Source organism: Lipotes vexillifer, unplaced genomic scaffold (assembly GCF_000442215.2).
Source record: "Lipotes vexillifer unplaced genomic scaffold, Lipotes_vexillifer_v1.1 scaffold1315, whole genome shotgun sequence".
Taxonomy (NCBI): domain Eukaryota; kingdom Metazoa; phylum Chordata; class Mammalia; order Artiodactyla; family Lipotidae; genus Lipotes; species Lipotes vexillifer.
In genome coordinates, this window is record NW_006785785.1 from 1,220,094 (window position 1) to 1,237,239 (window position 17,146).

General features: G+C 43.0%; 1 protein-coding gene across 1 annotated transcript in view; it reads right to left on the reverse strand.

The window, feature by feature from the left end:
* The window catches only part of KIF26B (kinesin family member 26B), a 521,123-nt gene that overhangs the window by 142,024 nt on the left and 361,953 nt on the right, over window positions 1-17,146 (reverse strand). Inside the window, exon 5 of the mRNA XM_007458080.1 lies at window positions 9,857-10,040. Coding sequence (XP_007458142.1) covers window positions 9,857-10,040 — 184 coding nt within the window. The remainder of the gene's footprint in view (window positions 1-9,856; window positions 10,041-17,146) is intronic.

Here is a 17,146-nt window from a genome sequence, read left to right on the forward strand (position 1 = left end):
ACTGACCTCCCTGGAAGAAAAGGGAATTCTGCCAGCAGATTCTCCCCTGGGTCTCCAGCCTGCCGGCCTTCCCACACATTTTGGACGTGCCAGCCTCCATGACTGTGTGTTCTCTCTCTCTCTTCTCCACACACACACACACACACACACACACACACACACACACATGCATCCTGTTAGTTCTGCTTCTCTAGAGAGCCCTGACTAATACACCTACTATTTACTGAGCACCTGGGTAGGATTCAAAGTGGGGCAAGAGAGTCATAGCCCTGCTTTCATGAAGCTTACGGCCAATAAAGAGACCCACTAAACATGGAACTATAGAGATCAGTTATCTATAGGGTGAAGAATGCAACGAAGAGAAACTTTGGGTGCTATGAAAACACGTAATGGGGCACCTAACCAGGGAAATCTTCCTCAAGGAAGTGGCATTTCTGCGGATATCCCTGGGATGGGCAGGAACCAGCCAAGCAGAAGCTGAGCAGAGAAACAGCAGGACCTCTAGACAAGAGCAAGTTTTCTGGTGCCCTTCTTGCCCAGGCTCTGGCCACTTGCACTTAGAACCAGAGCAGGCAGCCTGATTTCAGAGCCGTGTAGCTGGTGGTAGTCTGAATGGCGTTTTATTCGCCCTCAAGTCCTGTGGGGCCCCTGTAGGGTGCTACTTTTACCGTGTTCTATAGAATGGGGGATGGAGTGGGGGAAGGCAGACCAACAATCCTCCTCTCTGATCTTCCCATTTCCTGTGATTTTTAACTTTCCACTGGTTTACATGACACAGTGCAGGGAGTATTTTACTGATTGGGTTTTTAAAACTTTGCCCTTCATTGAAAACCTTCTGGTACAAATATGGCAAAATGTTTTCTCAAAATACTTAAAACAAGGAACAGATCAAGATCACGATTTGATTAGCTACAGGTGATACACTGCTCCACTAATGAATCCACCAAATATTCATTGTTGGTGGTAAGGAGATCTCAGCTAAGCTGCAAATAGACAACATTTCTATCTGAATAGTTGGCTGTAGCATGGAACACACAGGCAAGACCAAAGGAACAGGAAAAGAAGCTTGGAAGGAATTTTGTCCCTAGCTCTAAATGCTACTGCCATGGTTCTATTTCTGTTGTTTCATCTAGAAAGTCAAATACTCAGATTCAATGCTGGAACGTAGAGGTTGGTTTGTGGACCGTATGTTTGTTCACCTGTCCCCAATTCATATATTGAAATCCTAACCCACAAGGTGATGGCATTTGGAGGTGGGGCCTTTGGGAGGTGATTAGGTCATCAGGGTGGCACCCTCATGAATGGGATTAGTGTCCTTAGAAGAAGAGACAGGAGAGCTTGCTTGTGCTCTCTCTCTGCTCTCTACCATGTGAAATACAACAAGAAGGTGACTGTCTGCAAATCAGGAAGAGAGCTCTCATCAGACACAGGATCTGCCAGAACCTTGACCTTGGACTGCTCAGCCTTCAGAATTGAGAGAAATAAGTGTTTGTTGTTTCAGTCACCCAGTCTATGGTATTTCTGTGATAGTAGCTGGAACGGACGAAGACAGCATCACAGAACAGAGCTAACCTGAACTTGTAAAGCAATATGAGAGAACGTAGGGAGTCTTATGTTGTGGCTGTCAGGAGCTAGAGGATTTTTATTTCAGAAACTATTTAATAACCTAAGCAAAATATGTTTTGCTTTTAAGAATGTATCAGAACGATTTTCCCCCTCCATAATGATACATTTTAGTTCAGTGAAGCATTAGAAAGGAATTCAAATGTTTTGCTATGCTAGTCATTGAGTAGGCAAGAAGAGCGTTTCCTACTCTGAGGCACAAAGGACAACTTTCTAATTAACTCAGCAGTTTGGACTCACCATTTTTTTTTAATAAAACATTACTATCAATCCCATTTTAATGGGATAATTATAGCAAATCATGATTAACTTCTCTTTCAGCCATCAGCAAGAGAAAGACGCAGAAAGATAAGATGTTAGAAATGTTAGCTTAAAATACACCTACTGTTCCCATACTCTTGATATCAGTAATTGTCTAATTGTGCTGAGCCTGACTAAAATGTGGTTTTTGGACAAAGAATGATCAAAAGCCCTATTCTGGCATTATCATCCATCTTATTGCCCTTTGTTTAATTGAGAAAGTGGCATTGATTCCAGAGAGAATTCCCTCATTTTATCTCGTGTTTTCATTCCATAAGTCAGGATGCTAATTAGGGATTACAGATATTCAGGGAGGCCCCAAACCTATCCTCCAATTACGGTAAAGGTTTATAGCCTTTAAAAAGCCCCTTTAGAAAAATCACCTTCCACCTCCTTCCACACAAGTATGTGCATGTGTGTGCATACACACACACACACACACACACACACACACCCCTATCAGCTCCACTTAATACCTAAAAAAATAGAGTCTTAGAATTGAAGCTGAAAGTCACGAAATGGGGGCAAAGCTTAAGAATCCCTCAAATTCTGCCTTTAAGTCTTCATGACTTTCATGATCTTTCACACCCAAAAGCTTAAATTTTTTGTCTTCTCCCACAAAAATGGGTTGACAAGTTACTTCATCTTGTTGGGCCTGTTTCTTCCTATGCACAGTAGGAGGACTGGACAAGATGGTCTTTGGGAAAACTTCTCAGTGAGGGATGTTGATGGTGCTTGCACATCGCCACGGTGCCAGCACTAGGCAGCAGCTTCTCCCCGATGTCACCCTCCCAGGGCAACTCAGGTGCTGAGGAGTAAAGCAGGGCCAAGGACCACTAGGGTCTTGTCCTTTAGATGCTCTTGGTGTTTCTGCCTCATTACAACAGCTCCATCATGCAGCTCTATCATTCAGCACTACACAGTGCTGAATGCCCAGTTAGGATGCCTAGTATTAAATAGACTTACGTTAAAATACTCAACATTTTTGGGGTGTCCTTTATGTAATCTGGCATTGAAAGGGTACACACTTCCTCCCTGCTTACCCAAGAGTCCTTTCATACAGCTTGCTCTGTGTAGGTATTTCAGGCAAAGAAAACCAGAAAACGAGTATTTTATATATAATGTGCCATCCTATCAGAAATCTGATGTAATTAAACTGAAATGTGCTCCTTACCCTTCTCGTTCTCGACCTAATAATGGAGCCAACAGAAAATTATATCCATACAACTTGGGTCAGCTGTCTTACAGGCAGTCATGTTAATAATGAAGAACAACAATGGCCGCCGTGCTTTCTTTTACACGTGGTTTACCACGACTTTTCTGTCCAGTGGCCTTTAATGGAGAACATCTTCCTAATACTTCCCTGTCTTTGCAAGAATGAGCCTGCTAAATTCAAGAGTGGCATGGCAGGGGGTGTAGAAAAAACTCTCTCCCCATCACTTAGCCGCGCAGGCAGGCTCCAGAAGCAGCGCTCCAAGCAGCGGCACCTGCAGTTCCTGAGCTCTGGTTTCCGGTAGTGGAGCATCATGCTGCGCATGTGCGGCGGAGGGGGGCGGGCTCTAGGACAGGTGCGTGCACCTCTGCATACACGGCGGGGGGGTGGGTGGGGGGAGAAGAAACAGCAAAGATTAATGAGTCAGAACATTTTCCCTTGAGTCAGAACATTTTCTCTAAGTCTCCTTTCTCTGGAGATGCAGGTTGGAGGAAGGGTCAAAATAAGAAAGAAAGGAAGGAGAAAAAAAACAAACTCTAACTACAGGAGCTTAGCCGAGTCAACCACAACCAACCGAGCACAGAAAAGAACTGCAATTAGGGACTGGAAGGTCACATGAGTTTATTTCCCAGAAGATCTAACAATTCAATTTTCAAAGCTATCAGGCCAGCTATCCTGATGAATGTGCATGTATTATTTACGCAGTCTATTTCTCCCTACCCCCCGAAGCACACCAAAATAGAAAGCTCACGATTCCTTTCTACTGTCTGGCGTGTGTAAGGGGGGAGTAATCACTGGTGAGTAGTGGGATCGAGAATTTTCCATCACATTAGAATACTTGAAATGAATGTTACAGACTGACTCAAATCTTTTCTCTCTGATAAAGCTTCAGGATGAGGAATGGTAGAAATGATAATGAGGACTTTGATAATTTGCATACTATTTAAATAACCCGGACCTTGGTAGGCTGGAAGGCATGAAATTTTCTCCTTGGTATAACCTGGCATCTTTCCTGAACAAGAGAGAGCTACATCAGCCATTTCTACTTGTTGAACAAATGAATAAGAGCTACATTTGTACCTTAAAAAAATCTTATTTTAATCTAATTTTTCTGTCTTATTGTTTTCCTCTTGTAATGAGAACATAAATTGAACAGTTATCTCTTCTTCCTCACAGTGTCACAAGGGTTTAGTAATCGAATGACTTCTGCTCTAAAAACATTAAGAAATCTGTAAAGGGAAAGAATCTCTACTGAAAAGCACACATGGTTCATTTATTTTTTTATCATGCTATTAGTTTACTACCAAATAAGTGGAAGTTTAGAATTAAACTAAACCTAGATAACAGAGGACCTGGTAAATGAGCAAAGTAGCGAGTGAGAGTGAGTGAGTGTGTGTGTGTGTGTGTGTGTGTGTGTGTGTATGTGTGTGTTACGGGGAGAGATGTTATTTAGAGAATATATGTTTTATGCTCTAACAGAGGTCAAAATATGTTGCTACCAGGTTTTGAAAAGTAGTGCTAAATAATAGGCAGATGACTTAAAATCGAGGACTGTGAAGAAAAAAGAAAAATGGCTCCAGCCTTTATTGTATAAGAAAGATAATTTAGCCAAACAAACAAGTCTATTTCTAAATCGCAACTCCAAGGACTCCGCAGAATTGTCTGCCTTGGGGCTGCACTGTCTACAGAGGAGAAATCTCAGTGAGGCACTTGGGAAATGCACAGGTGGATGGGCATGAGTGGCGATGGGGATCCAGTGTGACGGATACCACACAACCCTTCTACCCAGACTAGGGATAAGCAGGGGTCCCCAGGAGAAGGAAACAGCATTTGTAGCTCAGGAGTGATGGCTGAGGCTGAACGCAGGCAGGCATTTTCACAGGGGCCTCGAGTTCATGGAGATCAGGATATATACCGCCCCCCTTCCTTTGCAGGCATGTGGCCCAGAGCAGCCAACCAGCTTCTGTGTACTGTCCCCAGCAGTGGCACTTCCTGCAGTACCTGGCACACAGTATGTCTACAGATATTCACTGAGTGAATCGAGTAGGACAAGCCCTCCTCAACCTGTCTCCAGCTCAATTTTCCATAATTATTCATGTTTGTTTCATCCAATTTTTATGATCTTTTCAAATGCTATAGTCTCTTCTCTTGTTGCTAGCACCCACCTATATGAGTTTTCTTATATTCCCAAAACATATCTGGGGGAACAAAGGCTGAGTGGTGATGATTCCATCTTTTTGAGGCATTCCTGGAGATTATGAAGGAAAAGAAGTCTTCTTTCCCCTTCATGCTTCATGTATTTCCCTCCAGGAATACTGCCAGGAAGAGTAGAATTAACAAGGTGAATTGTCGTCATCATGAATGTGACTGTGGCCATTACCATTCTCACCTTTAAAAGCATTTATGCACCCGTGGTGGGGCAGCAGAGCCAAATACTGAGTGAGTTAAACAGATAAGACGCTTTGCTCTAGAAGCTTGTAATCCAATACTAAGAGCTCTGACACACTAACAAATGAACCTTAAACACGGATGTTAATTAATTGTGCAAACAAATTTCATGAAGAGCTTTTACTGGCTTAGGAGAAGGAACCATTTTCAAACAGATTAGAAATATCATTTACATAAAGCCAAACCCATGAAATATAAACAGGGACTAAGCTGCTTTGATCCACTAATCATCTTTATCTATTCATTAAAAATGTCTCTACAAGACCACTTAGTACTATAGCTTCTTTATATAACTCGAAAGTCAGGCAGAATTATTTGAAGTCTGTGATTCCAACTTTTCCTTAGGTCAAATAGTCCTTCATAGTCGTCCAAGTCGGTGAGATGTCTAAGGCTGACTGTTATAATGACTAGATTATAAGTGCTGTCGGGGCAGGCGTTCTGCCTGTGTGTCCATCAGGGCAAGCCTAGAGCCCAGCACCGGGCCTGACACATAGAAGGTGCTCAATAAATATTTGCTGTGTGCCAAGTACTGCTCTAGGTGCTAGGGATTCTGAGGTGTTTCCTGTGTTGTGAGCGTGCTGTGATTCAGCTCCAAGTGCACTGAAGTTACCCCAAGTTCTTCCATCCCTGTGGCCTCCGGAAAAGCTTTTGCCTCAAGATGCACTTGGTGGCCAGCAATGACTCTGGGTGGAGAAAGGGGTGTGAGGAGGGAGGAAGTTGTTGCTGGAAATCACCGGCAGTGGGACAAGGGGAGGGGTCAGTGTAGCACCTCTGACTCGCCGTGTGTCTACCATGGCCCGTCACTGCCCTTTCTCTCCCATCCATGACTCTGAAAAGGGACACACGTTCCTCTCTACTGGATGGAGGCAACTGCCTCCCAGTTTATCTTGCTACCATTATGGTCCCATTACATTCTTGTCTCCACTCAGATTTTTAAAGGTCATGTATATCTAGAGGCCACCCTCTCACCTCTCTCACCGTCTCAGTGAGACGGTGAGAATAAAATGTCTTACAGGTCCTGACCTCTGGGCTTGAAGGCAATGGAAAATCGGGGCCTCCGTTGTCTTGTCTACAAATGAGAGGAGAGCTCTAAACAAACCCACAAAAGCCTGTCTTCAGGTCTCCCGAGGGAGTCCTTGGTGGTTAAGGATAAGAGGCGGCGCAAAGTGGCGTCAGCTGCGCTGGGTTCGTTCCCCACATCCCTCCTCAAGGGCCCGCCCCCCCCCTCGTCCAGGTTAAGTAATTAAGTTGCTTTCGGCAGTTCAATCAAGCTTTTTTACTTTTTTACTTTACTATAGGGCCATTTCTTCTATGTTCTATATGAAACTGCACTGTATTTCTTTGAAATGTTAACATGTAAATTATGCAACAGAGATAAACCTACGGGGATTTTTCCATATGGATAAGAGGAATGCAGTTCCTCGTTGTAGTGGACTCTCGAGGTGGGAAAAGCATGAGTCTGGGAAATGGGCCTCCACCAAGTTCAGACGGTTGGCGCCTCCGTGGCAGAGTCAAGGCCAGGCCGTCTGGCTTTCTGTGAAGCACATGTCTCACCAGGAGGAAACATGATGGGAGGTGTGCTCGTGGACCTCTGGTTTCACTCACACGTCCTCAAGTAAAAGTATATAATTACACTGCCCTCCAGAAAGCACACCCCCTCCCGCTGTCACTTTCTCGCCACCAATGCCCCAACCCCCATGCTCAGCAGGACAGCTGCCGTGAGGCCACTCGTGAGACAGAAGCCACACATTCTGCCACCTTCTGTGAAACCCAGTCTGGTGACCCCACTTCCATGGACAAACTCCAGGCTTCCTGCATTCCTGGCTGGTTAATGTCACCCTTTCTCTCCCACTGAAAGAAGCACATCGGACTGCAAATGAGAGAAAGGGATAGTATTTTACGTTAAAAAAATAAGTGTGTGATTTGCAAGCTTTAGTGTGTGAATGATTATAATATTAGTTGTAGTTATACCTGGTCTTATGCTGCTTATCTTACTTATAATTATACTGCTAACTGGCCCCTACATAGAGTACATCATGAAACCAAGATTAGACCAGTGCCTTCCAGATTATTTTCGTGCAAGTCCCAGGTCACCCTGGCTGGAAACAGTCTTTCTGCTGGTTCAGTCCCTGACTGGTGCCCTGATCCCTTTGTCTCAGAATTCCAGGGAGGGGCGAAGGGATGGGGGAAGGAAGGGACAGAAGGCCCTAGGCTTGGGGACCAGGCCCACCTGAAGATGTATCTGCATCAACCCTTTTAGGAACCAGAGACTGGGCCACTGTTATAGGTGCAGGAAGATAGTTTCTTATGTGGTTCATTTCGAGGTGTCCCGGACAGGGGAGTAGTGGGGTGTATGAGTACTGCAGGTTGGCCAATAGTCTGGTACCTCTTTAGAGCGACATTTAAATATTGGTTCACATGTACTCAGAAGAGAAGTAGGGCGTCACTCAGAGCAGGAGAGGAGAAGGGGGCTGCAGTGGAGACATTCGACGTCACTGTGTCCAGGGCGGTTCAGCTCCGGTACCAAAGTTCCAAGCTCCTCTTAGCAAAACCAAAGTCCACGCACACTTAAAAATGGCTCAAAAGGTAAATTTTCTGTCATGTGTACCTTACCACAATTCAATTGTTTTCTACAGTTTTGAAAGCCCTGCAGTTACTTGTACCCACCCTCCTTAGAAGGCAGCCTCTCAGCCATCCACTATGATCGCAGTGTGTGTGCCCCCGCGGGGATGCCACTCCCACCTGCATGATTCCTGCTCGTGTGGTTTCCTCCATCTCCCTCCTTGGCCAGTGATGCTAGAGCAGCCCTCGCAGGCTGCCTGGTCTCCTACTTTACCTCTGGGCCTGGGAAAGCCCCGCCCAATGCCATGGAACATTCCATTCCAGGACTGGATGCTTTCCGTTAGAATAAACACTGCTCTATTCAACATAATCTTAAAATGTAGACTCTGTTGGAAGGAGTAACTTAGCAAGTTAGGACTTTCCCAGTGGGTGATGAAATAGGGGGTGGGAGGGTATGGGAGGAGGCAGGAGAAATCATCGAGAAAAGGGAGAAAAGCACCAAGGAGGAAGGGCAGAGGGTGTGGAGTAAACTCCAGACGGACCACTGGTGAGGCTGAGGCCACTGAAGACCGTGAACCCTGGAAGAATCATGTTGACGGTCAAGGCGAAAGGGAATCAGTGACTTAAATAAGTAAAATCGTCCCCACAGTAGAGCAGCCACTCCCTTCAGCAAGACTTTCAACCTCCCGAAATGAGTCCTGTTAAGTCGGTGGTGGGAAACTGGCAAGGTGGTGTGTACCATCCTCCTTCTGATGAAAGTAAAAGAAAGAAAACAGCCACCGCTTTCTTCAACTAAATGTTTTTATAAGTCACAGCTTATTTACCCGTTGAAGAGTAAACCATAAGTTACTTCACCCAGACGTTTATCTCAGAAGAGACAGTTAAGAGATGACATCTAAAAACGAAGTTACCCCAAACATAGCTGAGCCAGGTCTCGCGATGTTGTTTCTACATCTCATCATAATGTTCCCCATCTCTTTCTAAGTAGTTCTAACAATTCAAAATTGCATTTCTTGGCTAGAATGGCACACACACAATGCTCCCCAGAAGTCCCACCAGTGGTCTGGTTCAAAAGGAGAACTTGTGATTTCTCTGAAGGGGAGGAACAACGAAATTGTGCCAGGGAAGTGACGAAGCATCTTCATGTCTTATTCCTATACCGTGTCTCTTGGTCTCTCCTGCCTCTGCCTCTGTCTTTTGTGTTATGGGGTCTTTTCTTTAATTGGGTACAGTTCTGTCAAACAATACAAGGCTGTTTTCTTTCGGCCAAAATCGAACCACATCTCTAATAATTGGAATGTCTTAATTTACTACTAGTATATGTAACCAAGGAAACTTTTACAGCACTTCCAAACGACTTTCATTTCTTCTTATTCTCTCCCCGTCACCTTCTTGTTTTAGCAAACAAACCGAGCCCTCATTCTCGTCCTTGCCTCTTTTTTTTTTTTTTTTTCTGTACGCGGGCCTCTCACTGTTGTGGCCTCTCCCGTTGCGGAGCACAGGCTCCGGATGCACAGGCCCAGCGGCCACGGCCCACGGGCCCAGCCGCTCCGTGGCACGTGCGATCCTCCCAGACCGGGGCACGAACCCGCGTCCTCTGCATCGGCAGGCGGACTCTCAACCACTGCGCCACCAGGGAAGCCCTCGTCCTTGCCTTTGATGCAGAGCCCCACACACAGAGCCAGCGTGGCACATGGCACAGGCGCCTACCTTGCCCAGGCCTGGGGTGTCCTTCACCTTGTTGACGGCCCTCAGCAGGCAGGGCGGAGCGGGGGGCGGGGAAGTCTGCAGAATCCCGCTGAAGCTGGTGGCAAAGAGAGGTGGCTCTGCAACGGAGGAAGTGGAAGGCCGATGTTTCTTCTTTTTAGAAGATAGATTTAACTTCTGGGCAGCTCTGGAGGGAAAAATTCAGAAAAAGACAATAAAGGAAAAAGTATATTTACAATTCACAAAAAGTATATATTCACAATCAGATATGCTAGGGTCACTTTCTGTTCCTTCTCTTAAAGAAGCCCCTAGTTCTGATTGCAGCTAAAGGTTCTCTCTTTTTCCTCCGAGTGCCTGGTGGTAGCCCCTGACTGCAGCCGAGTGAACCCAGGGAGCTGCCCAATCACTTACACGGCAGAGGGACACCACGGCATTGCACGGTCCTGCAGCTGCGATCTACAAAGAATTGTTGGTTTTCCACAAACACTCAGCTTAAGCATGAATAAAGCTGGCTATCTTTGGGGATACACAGCACCTATTAGGTTAATCATTCCATAACTTCTGGTATAAACTCAAATGTGAGAGACCTTATGAATTTTTTAGAAACTCTAACACCTTGTAAAATCCAAACCAGTCTGAGGAAGAACCACGCGGTGACCACTCAAGGCATGCTGTGGACGTGATTGTGGAAGAAAAACACATACCCCAGCGCAACGGGGAAATACAAATCAAACTGTTTTAGAAACATAACACCCAATCAGAATAAACTCCAGCCAAGGTGTACGGTTCTGAGACTAGGCGTGGCTCATGTGGAAAACAGGCTTTTATGTAGGGTGGTCTTTCACCATAAAATGCAGTTCATGGGCAATTGCAAGGGGTGATACCGTCAGAACCCACAAAGGTGGCAGAGGACGCAAACAGAAAGGTGAGCGGGAAGGTGCCGCGTCGTTAATAACATTGATTGTTCACGTCACATCTTCCATCGTTCAAGTGTTCTGCGACACCTAAAACATGACAATCTTATCATAGAGAAGAAGGGAAAATCAGGCAACATACTCACTTCTGGGTTCATTCTTGGTGTTTTTCACACTATACTCATGTTCTAAGAATTCCAATTTCCTTACCAAAGGTTATTAAACATTTTAGCTGCTGCTTAAAACGAATGGGCTACCGTGACTTTATTCTACACATCAAAACCTTACAATCCATCCTGTGTTCTTACCAATTGCATAACAGGTCATAAGCAAAGCAAGCCAAAAAGATTAAATCAGCATCGTTTGCACCCCCTTCCCCCCAACTTCCATCTTAATATCTGAATCTTAAGCTCTGGACTGGTTAATTTTAATTTTGTGTCAGTAATTGCCATGCTTTTGACAAATCCCCTGAGCTACAAAGTGGCCACTGCACAAATACAGCAAATAGAATTACCACTTCAAAGCTTAATTTTGCTTAGCTGTAAAACCGAACATCTATTTCACAAGAGTGAAATACAGAGGAATGGGATGCATGAGGAGTGACAGATTTTGATGGAATGATACCCGAACAGTCCCAATGCCATGTGCCAAACTTAGGGACCTCTATGGTGACTCTACTGTAGCGTGATGAAAAATGAAGGCACTAGAAGGAGATTTCCACAATGCTTTCTTTTCCCAAACAGCAAAAAGAAAAACCTAGGAGTAATTTTTTTCTCATGCTTTCATTGTCACTCTTCCTGATGCTGTCCCTCTAAAATGAAAGGTGAAGTGGAATTGTTCAGTGGCTGGTCTGGCGCATCTCTTGGCAGTTTTCATTATTCTGTGAGATTCTCTCCCTGAACAAACAGTGACTCATCCAGAGGTGGATGTGGGCATCGCATTCTTCTGACACTCACCCCTCTGCTCAGCAGCCCCTTACTGCTTTCAAGTCAGGATGCCTATAGGCAAAGGAGAGTTAGAAAGAAGGCGGAAGATGATGATATGCTAGGAACCGAAAGGGGGTGTTTAATCCATTCATATTAGGATTCTTTTGGATGGTGGCAAAAGGACCAAGGAGCTGCTGTGGGCTCCCGGTCCAAATGTGGAGACAGAGAGGAGTGACACTCAAAGGCAGCTCAGAAGAGGTAATAGCCTGCTGGCTTTTATTTTTCCTTTTTCTTATCTCTACTACTCATGCCCACTTACTCTCCCCACATAGACCCTGCAGAGGAGGAAGTGAGGGTCCTTGAAATGAAAGTATACGAAGGACATTCCCAAGAACAGCAATCCAGTGCTTTATTCCCCTCTCTCTCGCCCTCTCTCTTTCCTATAACATCACAATTTCACTGTATGACCGCATCATTCCCAAAGGCATATAAACATGCTATTATTTCTCCCACCTCAAAAAAGAAAACACAAGTCCTTCTCTTCATTCTTCTTACACAGCCAGCTACTGCTCTGTTTCCTGCTCATTTTGGCAGCAAAACTCATGGAAAGTGTTGTCTATACTTTGCTTTCTCTATTTCATCTCCCCCCTTTGCCTATAAGCTCATTGCAGTCAGGCATGTGGCCCATAGCTCCTCTGAAACAGCTCTTGTCAAGGCCGTGAATGACCTCCACGATTGCTAAATGTCACGTTTCTCAGTCCCATCATACCTGCCCAATCAGAGCACTGACGAGATCCTTCTACTTTTTTATACTTTCTTCTTTAGGTGCCAGGACATCTATGGTGACAGATGTTAACTAGACTTATTGTGGTGAGCACTTTGCAATTTATACAAATACACAAATCTCGATGTACACCTGATGCTAATATAATGTTGTATGTCAATTATACCTCAATAAAACAAAACAGCAACAAAAACACACTAAAACGATTCTACTCGGATATCCAATAGGTATCGTAAACTTGCATCTCTAAAGCTAAATTCCTGATCTTTTTCTAAAAAGCTGTATGCCTTTAGCTTTCCTTATTTCAGAAGATAGCAATTCCATCCTTAACAATGGCCCAGACATCTTTGCCTCCTCTTTTTCTCACACCAAACATCTGTTGGCCATAATTTCGAAATAACCCCTCTCACCACCTTTACTGATATTGTCTTGGTCTGAGCCACTAACCTCTCTTGCCTGGATTACTGCAGTAGTCTCCTAACTTGTCTCTCTTCTTCTGTTACCTTCCCTGCCACCTCCCACTGCACTGGCCCAATCTATTTCCCACACAGTTGCCAGACTGATTCTTTTGAAACATAACCAGACAAGACCCTCCATTTTGCTTCTCATCTCATAGTAAAAGCCAAAGTAACTACAATGGCCTATAAGGCCTTCTGTATATCTTCCCTCTTATCCCCCAGACCACCTTTCCTACTACTCTCTTCTTCAGTTACTCTGCTCCAGCCATAACAGCCTCCAAATACTCCTGGTACGCTCCCACCTCAGGGCCTTTGCACAGGCTCTTGCTTCAGCCTGGAATGCTCTGCCCTAGATAGAGACAGGCATACGGCTCCCTCCCTTACCTCCTTTAAATCTTCATTCAAATGACACCTTATCAATGGACCTACCCTGCACACCATAGCAGACTGTAAGATGGCTGCACCAACATGTATCCCCTCCCACATGCTCTTCTATGACATGAAATTTACAGTTCTCTATTGAGACGTGGAATCTCTTTTCTTTCCCTTTGAACCCAAGCAGAACTCTGAAATTGCCTTGACCAGCAGAATATGGTGGGAATGATGTTGTATGGTCTCCAGGGTTAGGTCATAAAAAGCGATATGGCTTCTACCTGTCTCTCTCACCCTTGGCACTCAGCTTCCACATCACGAGGAGGCCCAGGCCATGTGGAAAAGGTCATGGAGAGAAGAACTGAGGATTGCAGTGAACAACCAGTGTCAACTACCAGACACGTGAGTAAATGAGCCTTTAGATGATTCCAGGTGCCACCCGTCAAGTCTTCTGGCTGATGCCCAAGGCATCGTGGAGCAGAGGTAAGACATCCCCATTCTGCCTTGTCAGAACTTCTGAACTCCAGAAACCATGAGAGGTAATACACCATCATTGCTGCTGTAAGCCACCAGGTTTGGGGGTAACCGGCTACATGGCCACCTATTCCCCATCTCCTGATTTCGCTTACCCTGCATGCCTTACCCACCCACCCTCCCCATCATGGCACTTACTATCTTCTAACATAGTAGATGATTTATTGTTTACTGTCTGTTTCCTCTCTAGAATGTAAGTTCCAACAGGGCAGACTGTCATACCTGCGTGTTGAATGACGTGAATAAAGATTGAAGGAACTGGGAACATTTAGCCTGGAGAATATAAACCTGGAGAAAGGGGAAGGAAGAGTTTTTCTAAAAAACTGTCTTTAAAAAAATGAATAAATAACATGTAGCAGGAAGTATTTTTCAAGCAATAATGCCAGACAGCTTCACAGGCCATCATTTTGTTTTTTTTTTAATTTATTTTTTTATTTTTTAACATCTTTATTGGGGTATAATTGCTTTACAATGGTGTGTTAGTTTCTGCTTTATAACAGAGTGAGTCAGTTATACATATATATATGTTCCCATATCTCTTCCCTCTTTGTCTCCCTCCCTCCCACCTCCCAAAATGAGCATCTTCTGATGCTCATTTTGAATGGGAAAAAAAGCCCCTTCAATTTTGGTGAATTATGTTAGTAAAATGTTCTCATTACTTTCTGGTTTAACTTCGTTTCATTTTAATGTCTTAGAACAATTTCCTGGGCTCTGCCTCTGCTCTCTCTCTCTTCAGTAGTCCCCAACACTCATTACTGATGCTAAATGAAACAGGAAGAGGCAATGACACTGTGATAGCAGCATATTTTCAGTTCCTGTGTCTCCTATACACTGTACTTTCTAATTTTCCTACACTTGGGTTCTGAATGATCTAATTCAAAACCATAATTTTTATTCTTACTTGGAGCTTCTGTTATGAATACTTAACTTCCATAACCCTAAAAGGTGAGCAGGACAGGCCAACTGAGGGTAAAAAATCAGTATGGCACATTAATGTTACTTCCTTAAGCCTAAGAAATTAAAATGATCTTTCTCCTCCTCGGGAGCTAATCAAATCACCTAATACTAAAGTGCCCACTAAGCAGACTTTTTCAAGATAAAAAATTCTCCAAAATCCATAGAACTGACTTTCTTTTGGGAAAAAAAAAAAAAAAAAAATGTTGTTCTCTCTCAAAGTCCACTATCTGCAGTTTTGTGACATTCCCCCCAAACGCAGAAGGGCAAACAACTTGCAAAAGGAAATCTGCTTTTCCTTCTAACCACAGTAAGGTGATTTGGTTCCCAACAGTAACTGCCTGTTTCTAAGATATATGCCTATCATGTCATAGTTTAGGCTCTTTGACTATCCTGTGAAAGTTTCTTACGTTTCTCCATTTATTCTTGCTTCATATGATATTTATGCCCTTATGACCCCCAGTAAAGAGGAAACATGAAACAGCCAAAATCTCTTATAATCAGATAAGGTAACAACTCCTTTCAAGAAGCTCCATATCATAAAACATTCTCATTGTCTAGTGTGTTCAATTACAAATGTGTCTTACTTTAGAATGTAAAGAATGCCAGTGTATGTGTGATACTGTAAAATAATTTTTCCACTTCCTATTGTGTATCAGATTATAATAAAAGTAACTTTTAATTTAGCTGTATGTATTTTAAGATATTATTCACTTATTTTGATTCAGGGGATTTCTTCTGAAAAATGTTTCCCACTTTGATATTATCATTGAGATCCGTTCTCTCACAGAACATAATGTCTTACTGCATTGTAATGGGATAAAAATGAAGGAAGAACAAAACGTCTTATAATCTGGACCAAATATTTCATATGTTTATTACTTACGAGAATAAATATCAAAACCTCAATTTTTGAGTCTTCTACTAAAACCATCTTGAAAATATAACCAGGGTCACAACTTTTTATTCTTAAAATTATTCTGGGCTGTCCTGCCTGTTGTACCCATGCAATGGGACTACAAATGGGGTTTAAAAAAGATCAGAAACTCAAAATAATTGCTTGGCAAATAAAAAACAAAATTTCTCATTAAGAGTCTTAGAAGTATTTGAAAGAGGAAGAAATATGCAATATCCTATAGAGGTGATAAAACCATCAGGCTACAAATTTATTGAAGAACTACTAAGTTATTATCACTTCCAACATTTCTGCTTTATTGTCATTAATATATACCATTCCCTCATTACCTGTAAACATCGGTCTGTTGTTGAATTTTAGTCTCTTGTAAGATAGTAAGATAGTATATAATAATAACAACTTATTCTCAGTTAAGGCAACAGAAGACTGACTTCAAGAAATAAGTATGAATCAATTTTATGAAAGTAGTTCCAAATCTTCAAATTAATGTTAGTGCAGGATATGTGTTGCATGGAATTATGGTATCAATTGTACTGGAATTGTTGCATAAAATTTATACAAACATAGCCTTAAGGAAAATGTAAACATTCTTAATACTTGACTCTTCATGATTAAAGCTTATTTCCCTCTTTGGTCTTATTACTGGTAACTATATTCTTGAAATCAAAGTTCCATTTAAATTGAACTCCCTTATGTTCTTGGAAAAACTCTCTACCTGCCCCACCTTTTGCCTATGCTGTGTTTTCTACCCAGAAAACTTTCTTTCATTCCCACCAACTATTTAGTTCCTACTTAACCTGGTTATTTCGGGATCAGTGTCTCATCTTCCAAATCCAGGTCAGTTGCCATTCCCGCTGCACCCTCTGGTGGTCATTTCCATATCCACCTAAGTTGACTAAGCCAATTCTGGTCAATTCATACTCTTTACACTAGTGAGTTTCAGAAAAAGGCATGTGATCCAATTCTAGACAGTAGAGCCAAAAGCAAATTCTGATGAAAGACTTCTAATACAGGGTTCCTCATTCACAAAATAGAGACACAGGAAAACATAGTGGCTCTTCTGTTTCAAAACACATTTTTATTATTGTGGTTACTGCTGTGGTCTTTGTTGATGTTAATTTTTTATATGATTCCTGGGACTATTCTTTCTATATTTTTAACAGCTGAAAGTTGAAATCAACCAAAGATGGAAGAATGAAGACCTGAGAAGAAATCAAGTATCTGTCCACATTGTTCTGCCAATGAATTTGCCAATGTTGAGGTCGATGTTAGCAGTCATTTAGCATTTCTCTTGCCCATCTTATATGTTTGCAGAATCTTCTACCTTTTGAAGAAGAGACTGAAACTCACTACCAAATCTGAAAAAGCCTCATATTCTCTTCTCTAGCCTTCCTTGTGTTGAGAGACATTTTTCTATGGATTTTTTGCATTCCTG